The 13,106-nt window shown below is 36.2% G+C and overlaps 1 protein-coding gene across 6 annotated transcripts in view; it reads left to right on the plus strand.

Annotated features, from left to right (window-relative positions):
* Window positions 1-12,262, plus strand: part of FAM210A (family with sequence similarity 210 member A) — a 28,927-nt gene extending 16,665 nt beyond the window's left edge. For all 6 annotated transcript variants that reach the window (XM_043559411.1, XM_043559409.1, XM_043559406.1 and 3 more), the window contains 3 exons: window positions 76-562; window positions 5,913-6,024; window positions 10,051-12,262. In XM_043559411.1, coding sequence (XP_043415346.1) covers window positions 108-562; window positions 5,913-6,024; window positions 10,051-10,284 — 801 coding nt within the window. In that variant the 5' untranslated portion in view covers window positions 76-107 and the 3' untranslated portion in view covers window positions 10,285-12,262. The remainder of the gene's footprint in view (window positions 1-75; window positions 563-5,912; window positions 6,025-10,050) is intronic.
* Window positions 12,263-13,106: the final 844 nt, after the last annotated feature.

Genomic DNA, 13,106 nt, shown 5'->3' on the forward strand with positions numbered 1-13,106 from the left:
AATTTATTTTTAAGTGGATTGGTTTAAAATGGAAATCTATGTATAGTCTTAATTTTTTTTATCTGGTCTCTGTAGAAGCCGAAATCCACTAATCACCGTTCTTCAAAATGCAATGGAATGTATCAAGGTCTATATTCCGACTGGCACATAGGACATGCATGGAACCACACTGTCCAAACATAAAGGGACAATTACTTTTGTATAAAGCTGAATCCAGAGTAGTTTTGGTACAGGGCCCTCAAAAACAATGGCTGCACTTATCAGCTGTCCAATGTGTTGCAAAGGAAAAGAAGCCATTTACTGCTCATCCACCCCAACCGGGGGTCCTTCACCATCAACAGTGGAAGCAAGATATTTTATCCAAGAGGGTTATATCATCCAATGCCACATCCCCAGGAACTCCTTCGGAAAGAAAGGAAGAGCCTGATCCTTTACAAGACAAATCTATTAGTCTTTATCAGCGATTTAAGAAAACATTTAGGCAATATGGAAAAGTTTTGATTCCAGTACATCTAATAACTTCTGGTGTTTGGTTTGGAACATTTTATTATGCAGCCATAAAGTAAGTTTTTGCTTGGTTGAGCACCTTTCCCTGTTTTATCAGAATGTTAATCTTCTTAATTGTACTAATGAAAGCCTCAAATAGTTTTAATGCTTTAATGTCTTTAACTGATGACTGTTTGTCATAGCTGTTTTTGATATTTTCTTAGCTAAATTTGCTTTGTGTGTATAACAGGCATTATACTAACATTTTAAACGGTATCATCTCATTTAATTCTCATAACTATATGAAGCAGGTAGTGTAATTATTCCCATTTTATTAATGAAATTAAGCAAAATAAGTCAAAATAACTTAGCTTTTCCCAAAATATTTTGGTGGCTTATTTCAGAGCCCGTGCTCTTATGCTCATCTGTCAATGTAAGAGAGTTCAGAAATTTGGCAGCACCATGAGTTCTATACTTCTGTATTTCTTGAAGTTTTCATGAATGTAAAAAATTACCTATTATTTTGCCTTATGTATGATTTTGGTGGGAAGTTAATATGATATTTTTGCCAAAACCTGGCTAATACCTGTTGCAGATACAAAAATAAACAAATTGCAGACTTATGTTTTAGTGTTACCCACATCTGATAAATGTCAAGGTAAGTCTTTTGTTTTAATCAGAAGTTAATTTGTTGTATACTTAAACCTAAGAGTGTAGATCTTGTGTTAGGTGTTCTTACCACCACTAAAATAAACTTTTAAAAATAGTTAATTTGGTGGGCCTAGCCTGTAGGTATTGTAAAACACAAAATTTCTAAATGTGCTTTTCTTGTTAAATATTCTTCCTTTCTTTTAAGGTAAGTTATTTATGGTGTTTTAGGAGCAGGAGCACACATTGAAACAGATCTCAATGATTTCCAGTTTGTTTTTGCCACTAGTAACCAAAGCATTTTGATGCGTGTGTGCCTGTTCTTTGAACGTACTGTGTGGGCTTTTCTTGTAGTGGCCTGGGCTATAAGAGCTGAAGGAGCTCACCATCCTGAAGGCAATGAAATGGCCCGATGTTGTACACTACTTTGACATTTTAGTAAAATCTCCTATGGCTCTAGAATTATTTTATTCTTTCTAAAAGTCCACTAATATTCAATATTTGGTTTTATTTAATGGTTTGATATTAAGGTATTAATAAAATATGTCATTTTGGGGACAAAGTTATTTTTTACAAACTAAAAGATAATGAAGACTACTTTTGGAAAACACAGGATTAGAGGTGTTTCTTTACAAAAGTTCTAAAAGGGTTTTTTACCTTGTGTAGTTGATGCTGTTCTGATTCTCTTTACATCTTTCTCTCCATTATCTTCCTAATATTCAATTATATCCTTCTTCATCATGTATTATTATCCTTTATAGAAGATACTTATATGTATACTTAATGGAATTATCTTTCTCATTAATGACATTTTTATGAACGTGTGTAATATTTATGGAAGTCTTCAAAACTGCCCTTGGTTTAAATCATGTACCATTTTGAATAAAAATTATTATAGGATTTAGCTGTATTTAATTAATGTGTACATATCAAATGTTCTTTTTTGAACTATTGAGGGTTTCCTGATGCAGTGCTCTGGAAAATGATATGAGTGATAGTTCTGTCCACCGTAGGTTGCCCTTTGTAAGCATTTGGCCAGGAGGCCTTGGAGGGAGCAATTTATGTTTTTAATTAATTGAATATGAGGTCTCATTTGGACTGTTAAAAGGAGCACTTTTGTTCCTTTTCCTTTTCCTTACCTTCTTAAGTAAAAGAGTTCTATAACTGAAAAAGCAGACCCCAAGTAACCTAGTGATGTGAATAATTATGCTTAAGACTTTTTCAATGTTGTCTGGCACTCAGGTGGTTGTGGTGACATTCTGTTATTCCCTGTGTGTGCATTATCTTCTCCCTCTTTTTCTGCAGAATGGTTTGTATATAAACGTGGTGGTAAGAATATCCACTTTAAAGTCATGTCCCTTTATCCATCACAATTTGCCTTTTGGCTGTTTGTCAGCATGGGACTGTGGTTGCCAGACCCACCACCACTGCACTGGTCCAGTTCTGTTCTACCATCACACAGTTAATTTCAATTTTGTAGGATGTGTTGCTTCCCAGAACAGTTCCTAATGTTTTTATTAAATCCTATGCCTTCAGAAAGTTGATTTCTTCTAAGTAACGATCTTATCACAGGTAATACTTACAAAATAAGGATTGAGGATATGTTCTAATGGCAGTGTATCTTTCACTGCGATGTGGTTTTATTACTAGATTGAAGTTGATTGTATTAAATATAGGTTTTCAATTCAACTGACGAGATTGGCTTTATTTTTTTTGTTGTAGCTGGGCAAATTCTCTGTTATTTGCTTATTACCTACTTAACTAGTAAAAGAAAGGGAAAAAATAGTTTGTAACTTGGAAGATGGGCATTTGACATCACACTGTGTTACTGACCAGTGTTTGTTTTAGTCACTCTGACAACTAGAATTATTACCGCTTTTCTAGACATCAGAGAACGAAATGCCATTCTGTATTTAGTTAACTCAGTGATAAAGATCTTAGACTTCTGAAACATTTTATTTCAGGGAGATCTAAATTGTATATGTTAATAGATTTTACTTTAAGCTTTGTTGTGTGTTCTATCTGGCAAACCTTGCAGAGATCTTACATCTTCCAACCAGAAATGCTCTCTGATCAAATGTAGCTTTGTGAGGATGGTTTTGTCCGTAGGGCATCATAGTGAGGTGCCTCGTGTTTTAGGCCTTAAGTCTCTAAAGTTACAGATCCATTCTGAGGCAAAATCCTGCCTAATTTTTACTGCATTTTATATGTACTGTGAATGCGTTTATGCCCTTGCGTATTTCTTCATCAATTGAAACATCCATAAAGCTGGCAGTTTGTGAAGCACAGATTTCTGTCAGACCATGGAAACTTTCAAGTAAAAAGTGACAAGTAGATATTACTATTTAAATCAGTCCCTCATTAGTATTTCGTATACAGCAGTTCCAAAGAAAATGAGAGTTATTTTTCTTAAAATAATGAAATCATCAAATCAATATTTTAGAATTAAATAGAACCAAGTATTTACTTCTTAATTTTATAAAAGATACTTGTGCAAGGTGTCTGAGGTAATTATTGTTTGATCTTTATGATAGGTTTTTTTTTTTTTTCATCACTCAATTTTGTCTGATTTTTGGCCAAATCTTTGTCTTTTTTCCCCCTTCATGGTTGCTATTAAATAGGGAGATTGTACATACTGGGCTAGGAAATGATTAATTAAATAATTTTATAATTGTATTGGTTCTAGAATATATAATTAGCATATTCTGGTGCATTGTGTCCTGATTCGATCCACAGACTAGCTAAGTCCTTGTAGTACTAAGTCTTGCTTTAAATGGGATTCTGTCATTATCTAAGAAAGAGATTTGAAAAGGAACTGATGGTGGAGAAAGAAGAAACCAGATTGGACTTAGAGTCGACTTCATAAAACTTTTTAAAGATTCCTTCAGTTATCTGCTTTCCTCTTATAGATGATAGGTAATTTTCCTTGATGGTCAGCCATATGTTCTTGAGAGTAGTCCCTGATTTTGTAGTATTATAGTGAAGTCATAGAGGGATAACAACTTTCCCCCAATTAATTAATCTTTTTAAATATTTATTTTTGAGAGAGAGTGCAAACAAAGGGGCAGAGAAAGTGGGAGACAGAAGATCTGAAGCGGGCTCTGTGCGGACAGCAGACAGCCTGATGTGGGCCTCAAATTCAGGAACTTCGAGATCATGACCTGAGCCAAAGTTGGATGCTTAACCAACTGAACCCCCAGATGCCCCAAATTATTATTATTTAAAAAAAATTTTTTTTAACATTTATTCATTTTTGAGAGCCAGAGAGACAGAATGCGAGCAGGGGAGGAGCAGAGAGAGAGAGAGGAAGCACAGAATCCAAAGCAGGCTCCAGGCTCTGAGCTGTCAGCACAGAGCCCAATGCGGGGCTCAAACCCACAAACCATGAGATCATGACCTGAGCTGAAGTTGGACACTTAACCGACTGAGCCATCCAGGTGCCCCCAAATTATTTTTTTAATATTAAGAATAAATTAGGATTTTGCTAGCTATTATATATTATACAGGATACAGCTATCCATGATAATAATGGATCTAGGCAATTCCCTTTCTTAATTACAAAAAGAAAGGATATCTATACAGTGGAACACACTGTGGAGCCTACCTTAACCAAGAGTCACAATACCAGCGATGGGACAAAGTGACATCATGTGGCTTCTGTTATGATGCACTGAGACAGACAGAATTAACTGTGCAGTTTTCCTGTTGAAAAATGTTTAACCTGAACCTGATCAAGAGGAAAAAATCAGACAAATCCAAATTGAGGGATATTCTCCCATACAACAGGCCTGGATGCTTCAAAAATCTCAGTGTCAAAAACTATCCTGCTGTCTTCAACAAAAAGTTCTGGGGAGTACTTCTAGAGAAAAGGAGACCAGAGAGAAATGACAAGATAGTGATTTAAAGGACATGCTGGGACAATTCAGGAAATTTTAATATTAAATAATATATTGTGTATCATTATATACTCATGTTATATGTTACATTTCCTGAATGTGATAACTATGTGCATGTAGGAAAGCACAGAACAAGAACCTTGTTCTGATTTAGGAGTCAAGGGTCACAATGTCTGCAAAACAACACACAGTGATAGAGCAAGAGTGTGAAAGAGCACACACCAGTATGCGAAATGTTGATAATCAGGGAAACTAAAAATAAATTAGAGCTTAACAGTTCATATTAGAGACTTTGCCTTCTGTCCCTCCCTCCAAAAATGTGTTGCAATTTATGGTAATTGCTTCTTCACCTGCCTTTTAAGCCTGCTAATAGAATAGAGGCATCCTTTTAGAATACCCATAGAATTATTTCTTCTTTGCATAATAACACAAGTGATACTGTAGTATTGCTTTTACAATAATAGTATAACCTGACATAAAATTTTAGAGGTGAAAAGCTTAGGTCTTGAAGTTTGAATTGGAGCTTTCTGAGAAAGTGGTATTTGATTGAGGAAACTAAGACCAGGTAAATAATTCTGGTCCTTTATTTCCTTTTAGATCACATAAAGCAATTAATTTAACTCAGCTAGATCCTTCTATTTTTTTTTTTAATGTGGTAATTAGGGATGACCATGTGCAGAAGCAAAGCAGAAGCCGCAAACAGATACAGTACAACACCGATGTTCTGTACATGTTCTTATAGAGTGAAATCACAGTGCTTGATAATGCAGAAGTGACTTTTAAACAAAATTTGGTTTTGGTGTTTTCAGAAAATTTTTTGAAAATATTTATCCCTTTAAGTTTGTGTGTACATATATCTAAATTACTTTGTTTCTTTCTTAGAGGAGTGAATGTCGTTCCTTTTCTAGAACTCATTGGGTTACCTGACAGTGTAGTAAACATTCTGAAAAATTCCCAGAGTGGAAATGCCCTAACAGCATATGCCTTGTTTAAGGTAAGTACAGTTGTAAATCAGTTGCTCTTCACACTTAACCAATGACCTGCTCAGTTCCTCATAAAACTCCATATTAGTTCTTTTGTAACTTAAAATACCAAATTTCATGTATGTCTAATGGCTACAGTTTAAAATGTTTTTTAAGTTTCAAAATTTTAAGTATGGGGCGCCTGGGTGGCTCAGTCAGTTGAGTGTCTGACCAGCTCAGGTCATGATCTCACAGTTTGTGAGTTCAAGCGCTGCGGCAGGCTCTGTGCTGACAGCTCAGAGTCTGGAGCCTGCTTCAGATTCTGTGTCTACCTCTTTCTCTGCTCTTCTGCTCACATGCTATCTGTCTCTCTCAAAAATAAATAAAGATTAAAAAAATTTTTTTTAATTAAAAATAAAAAATTTAAGTATATATAAAATGATGGTTTAGGAAGAAGTGCCTTGAAAATAGGTAGATCATTCCTAACCTGTTGTGATCACAAAATGTGAAACAAATTTCCAGAAGTCATCTTTTTGACATTTCTCCCACTTACAGTATATTAATTTTCCTTATTCAGAGATCCACATGCCACCTGATTTTTAGTGATATTTAGCATTTATTTTTACAGTTTATAATAGTTCTTCTTAATAAGTAAAATAATAAAGTTTAGTTCAAATTGTTTTATGGGATAAACCTAGACTTAGTAGCATTACATATATTTCATTTTAGAAGTTTATAGTTTTTAATACCTGTTCTCTGGATTTGAGACAATGACATCTTTATAAATAGAGTTTCTATATCTATTGGTCTTTATTTTAGAAAAGGAGATTCATTGTGAATTGTGGAAATTAGCCATATTAATCTAATTTTTCTCAGTTGACAGTTAAGAAGTTCTATATGTCTTCATTCTAAGAAAGAAAACAAGTAGAAAACATTTGGAAACTAGATGTTACTTTAATTCTGTTGTATAAAAATGCTTAGAATTATGGTTTTATAGTAGTATAAGTATCATTGTTTTGTTCTGTCATCTTCATTAAAATCCTCTGAAATCTTGGGAGATTTCCTTTTTTATTGTAATTTTGACCAGAGGTCTAACATTTAGTTGCTGAGTTTTTCAACATTGAAACTTATTAAATTCATAAATTATCAAGTTTCTAGTTATAATGGGTATGATTATTATTTCCTTAATTATAATAGCTCCTTATCCTGTGCTCCCATATTATGTGTGTTCATATCGTGGTCTGGTGTTAGGGTTTTTTTGTTTTTGTTTTTTTATTGTTTGGTTTCTCTATTTGATTTTAAGAGCCTAGAATGGGAATTCAGAGTCATTTCTTCTTTCTCTTTGTTTTCGCTATGCCTGGTATTGTGCTTTGTTGGCACATTAGTGCTCAGTACGTGTTTGTAGGTTGGGATTTGAAACATGAACTTGTACATGTAGTTAGGTTAGTATCAGCAGTGTTTCTTCCCTCTCACTGTCCCTCTGAGGTGGGAAACGTGCAGGGGATTCTCCTGGGTATTTTCTGTAACCCACAGTTTCTCAGGTGGAGTAACAAAGACTGAGATTTATTGCTTCAATAAGGCAAAGCCCCTTTCAAAAAGAGGTGTGGCAAAGAGGAGAAAAACAACCTGTGTGTGACCTTCTGGTACTGACTGTGACACACTCCTCAGCCCGCTAGCACTGTCCTGAAAGTGCACCTTTGTTTGAATTGACAAAAATTTGTTGAGCCCCTACTGTGTGTCAAGTGCCATTCTAGGTACTGGGAATAACTAATTCGATAAAATGGCACAAAGTACATGCCCTCATGGAACTTACATTCTAATAGTGGGTGGCGGTTAAGCAAAGAAAGTAAAGTTCACACACACACACACACACACGCACACACGGTGTTTAGATGATGGTAAATGTTCAGAAGAGAGAGCAAACCAGCAAGAGAGGATGTGTTTGTGTTCGGGGTTTGTTTCTGGTTTTTGGTTTTGTTTTTGTTTTTTTCAGAGGGATGGTTGCCAGAAGGTGAGGGAGTTAATCAGGCAGCTGTATGGGAGAAGAGCATTCAAGGAGGAGAAAGCCAAGTGCAAAGTCCTGAGGCTGCAGGATACCTGGCGTATTTGAGGGAACAGGGAGGAAGCCAGTGTGTCTGGGATGAGTGAACAGTAGAGAGGCAACAGAGGCCTTACAGGCCACTCTGGCTTTTACTCAGAGGAGATGGGAAGTCACTGGGCAATTTTGAGCATCTGACTTGTGTTTTAACAAAATCATTTTGGCTGCTGTATTGTCTGTATATATAGCAGGGCAAGTGCAGAAGCCCAGAGACCTAGCAAAGGAGGGTTTATTGCAGTGGTGTCTGCAAGAGCTGATAGAGGCTAGGACCCAGGTGGTAGCAGAAGAGGCACTAAGTAGTAGGTGGATTCTAGATATGTTTTGAAGGTGGAGCTGATGGAATTTTTTAATGGTTGAATGTAAATTATGCAAGAGAAAGGAGTCGAAGCTGTCTTACAGATGTTTGGCCTGAGCAACGTAAGAATAGAGTTGCCATTTCCTGAGATGCAGACAGCTTTAAGAGGAGCAGGTTTGGGGTGGGACCATTGAACACCATGAGATCAGTTTTGAATAAATGATATTTTGAGATCCTATTAGACGTGCAGGCAGAAATGAGTAGGAGGTTGTATATACTGGAATTTAGGGAAAAGGCTTGGTCTGGAAATCTAAGAATCATTAATGTATAGATGGCACTACAGACATGAAACTGGAAAAGACTGCCAAGGGAGTGAGCCAGGCAGAGAAAAGGAGTGCAGGGACTGAATGCTGCCCCATAGTGCTCAGAGGTAGGCAACAGGAGGAGGAATGGACAGGTAGGACTGGAAAGTGGCAGCCTCTGAAGCTGAAGGAAACCAGGGAAGTGAGGGCATGGCAGCCAGTTGAGGGCATGCTCCAAGGAGTAGATGGGGGCAGGGGGCTATCTCCATTGGCTCTAATGGTTCACAGGCCTCTACAGTGACTATGATGAGAGGTGGAGGGTGAATGCTCGGTTAGAGTAAGTTCAAGAGAGAATGAAGAGGGAAGTTGGAGGTAGAGAACAGACGTGGCTCCTTCAAAGAGTTTTGGTACTGAATTTTGACACGGAAGCCTCAGAATGTGATATAGACTCTCTCCACTTTTGTGTTGCTCTTTGACCAGTTTGTCTGCTTTTTAGCTTTAGTCCTTAAATCTCTGGTCAGAGTTAAACCTGTGTGTGTCTGCAACATATGTACCAACTACTTTTTTTGGCTTCCTGGAAGTTCCCAATTGGGATTCCAGACCCAGGGTGGGTTGTAATGAGAAAGTAGCATAAGGCCTGGAAAAGTCAAAGGGATTTGGAAGTGAAACTAAACTAAATTCAGTAAAGAATAAACATTTGGTCATGTTTGCCTCTCGCCCATTTGAAGTAGTTTGGTTCTGGTTTAGTTCTAGATGCACAGTCTATAGATTGGCAGGGTTTTTAAGGAACAGAAGCATTTGCATGTTTGTTGTTCGTAGTGGTCCTGAGCCATCTTTCTCATTTCCCAATGAGCATGTCCCCACGTTCACTAGCACATGGTTATAGGCCCCAGTGCTTCTATTGCAAATACTCTGTAATCCTTGGGGCGCCTGGGTGGCTCAGTTGGTTAAGTGTCTGACTTTGGCTCAGGTCATGATCTTGTGGTTCGTGGGCTTGAACCTTGTGTCAGGCTCTGCTGACAGCTCAGAGCCTGGAGCCTGCTTCAGATTCTGTGTTTCCCTCTCTTTCTCTGCCCCTTACCTGCTCATACTCTGTCTATCAAAAATTAAAAAAATAAACATTAAAAAAAATATTCTTAATCTTTGGGTCAGTGCCTAAGTGACAGATATTTGTGAAATGCATTTACAGAAGAAGCATCCCTTGTTAGGAGGGTAAACCATGTGGGCTGTAACTATGTTGGCCTGATCAAGCAATAAAGTAATTTATGCTGTTTGGCTATTACTAAGAATTTTAATTTCAAATTGTTTTTGCTTAAGACGATAATCATGATTGGCTATTGGTCTGCCTGTATTTTCTCCTCAGATCGCAACACCTGCCCGATATACCGTGACTTTGGGAGGAACCTCCTTTACTGTGAAGTATTTGCGTAGTCGGGGCTACATGTCAACACCACCTCCTGTTAAGGAGTATCTGCAGGACAGGATGGAAGAGACCAAGGAGCTTCTCACAGAGAAAATGGAAGAAACAAAGGATAGACTCACTGAAAAATTACAGGAAACCAAAGAAAAAGTTTCTTTTAAGAAAAAAGTGGAATAGGGTGCCTTATATAACAAGTGACAGACAATTTCTGCACTTTAACCCTTTGGAGACTGCGCAAAGATACATGTTCCTGATTATTTTTTTGATTAGCTGCCAAAATATACCAGTTCTCTGAGGGTTAAAGACCTAAGATACCTTTTTAAGGTTAAATATTACAAAAAAAAAATCAGTGTTCTTTTGGGAAAAAAAAAATGAACCCAGGTTAGAATGAACATCAATACCATTAAGCAGTGGTTAATGTCTAATAAGTTAGATCTCTTTTTCAGGGTCTTCAGAATCATATTTGCTTTGTGTTTTGTTGCAACTATAATATATGCAATTGGGGCAGTTGACTCCTTGAATACCTGATGTGGCCCTAGACAGGATGTTAACACTGGGTTTTCATCTTTATGTTATACATTGAGCTTTTAACTATATTCATTTCTCAATGTGGAGACAAAACTATTATCAAAACTGCTAGTGAATAAGAGGATGTTTAGTGTTTCTGTAAACACAGTATATAACAGTTACACACCAGTTAAAATATACACTTAATATGAAGGAAGTTGAATAAAAATGGAGTCATACATGTGTAAATAAGATGTATTGGTTATATGTAAATGAAAAATTGAACCTTTGAAAATGATTTTTACCTGAAGCTTGTCATAATCAAATTTTTTAAAACAAATATATATGGCCATATACACACCTAGAGCATAAATCTCGACTGTGAGTCATTTGTGTTCTCTCTCAACTTACCTTTCAGAGGAAAAGTGAAAATAATACTACCTTAAGTTTATTGTTGAAATCAAATATTCTTAAGCCATGACTCAAGTTTGTGGTTCTCAAGCAGATACAGGTGTGGGAGGAAGGAAAGTGCCATTAGGTTGTCCCAGAGCTGAGTCACTCCCCCTGCCATGTGGCAGGCCTTTGTCTCCACAGGCCAACACTCTCTCCGTGTCTTTGTTTCAGAGTTCTTGTTCATTTCATTGTGGAGTAAATTTTTAAATTGTAGCTGCTTTTTCCCTTTTAGTGAAATATCCTTTTTTCCTTATATTGAAATATGCTTGAATGTTTTACTTGAAAATTGTTTTAATAGCAAAGCTATCATTAAATTAATCTGTTTGGAATGAAATTCAGCCATTGTCAGGAGAGTTGCCCTGATTGAGTGCATTTGAGGATGTGTGTGTCTGTTTCCTTTTGCTCTAACTGCTTTTACTTAAACTCTAACCCTTGAGTTGATATTCAGAACCTCTTTCTAGACCATCATTGTTTTGAGTGATAAGCTAAGGCAAGAGAATGTCAAAGGGATTACAAGAAACAATCCTGTGGGGATCACTGCTATGGGGCAGGATTTATGTATTAAATATTTAGTTTGGCCAAATTTGGAGAATAAGTTAAAGGAAAAAAGGCTTACATATGATACATCTAATCATTGTATTGGAACATTTTGTAAGTTAATATGCTGTGTTTAGAATCTTTCCTTTTTTGCGGGGGAGGCAGGGTGGAGCAGCGAGGGGGCCACTGTTGCTCTACCACACACACTTATTCGCAGAACAGTTTGGTCTCCTGATACACAATGGAACCCATGATTTCAGATTGACAGCACATATTCAAATCTAAACACAGTTTACATGTTTTAGCTTGCTAATTAATCATATTTTGAAGATATTAAATGCTATTAACAAATTTCTTATTTTTTTTAACCACTTGAGACTATGCCTGTGTTTTAAAATCTTATATGAAACTTTTCTAAAACAAATTACTTTTATTTTTCACATTGCACAGGGCATATTTTCCAATAGGGGTAAATTTGGGGTTCTTAGAAGTCAATAATCCTGAGACTAAGATTGGCTTTTCCTGACTATCCACTTTTTGTTCAATCCATTTGAATTTTGTTGCCCTCCAGTTTCATTATTGTGTTTATCCAGTTATAGAAAGTGAGATACTGATGAGTACTTTGAAATTGTTTCGTAAAACATTATATGAAATATGAGTTTTTTTGTCATTATTTATCATCAGGAATATTTGTATCGTATCAAATGCTGTTGCTACCATATTGCTAACCTAGTCTTTAAGGGAAGCTACAAATAGCTTAAAAGGGGATACTTGTAAATGTTTGGAATATTAATAGCACGGTAACAGAATATAGTAATGTGCATCAAGTTAAATAAATTACCTATATATATATATATATATATATATATATATACACACACACACACATATATGTGTGTGTGTGTGTGTGTGTGTGCATACACAATAAATGTATACAGTTTGTTATACATAGTAAACTCCATTTCATTTACAGTCAACTTTGTACTTTGGATTAATTTGCCCCTACTTTCTGTGAGCAGTGAGGCAGAGCAGCACCCCAAGTCTGATATGCATATCTGTCTTTAAGATATGTTGACAGGATAAAGAGGGAGCTATGACTGAGATTTAACTTACATACTTTATATATAAAGTGGATGAAAAGGGTTTGCTCAGCAAATTAACAAAGGACATGAAAAATAGGTCAGGCAAGAGACTTAGTTTTTTCAAGAATAATAGCAAAACCAGCCTTTTAAAGTACCAAAAATATCTTTTACTGAAACAACCTTTTGCATACAACAGTGTACTGTTTAGATTTCAATGAAGTAGAGAAAGAATGCATATATTGAGATTACCTTTCTCCCAGTAGTGAACGTAATAAAATTATGCCTTCAAATGTAATCTTTGATTTATTTTTTTGTTACAGAATATACCCCCATTTATTTACAAATAAAAGACCCCACTGTAGTCTTTATGCTGCAGGATGAAATGGAGCTATAGGCTGTCCTACTTCAGTGATCTTAGAA

This window comes from Prionailurus bengalensis, chromosome D3 (genome assembly GCF_016509475.1).
Source record: "Prionailurus bengalensis isolate Pbe53 chromosome D3, Fcat_Pben_1.1_paternal_pri, whole genome shotgun sequence".
NCBI lineage: Eukaryota > Metazoa > Chordata > Mammalia > Carnivora > Felidae > Prionailurus > Prionailurus bengalensis.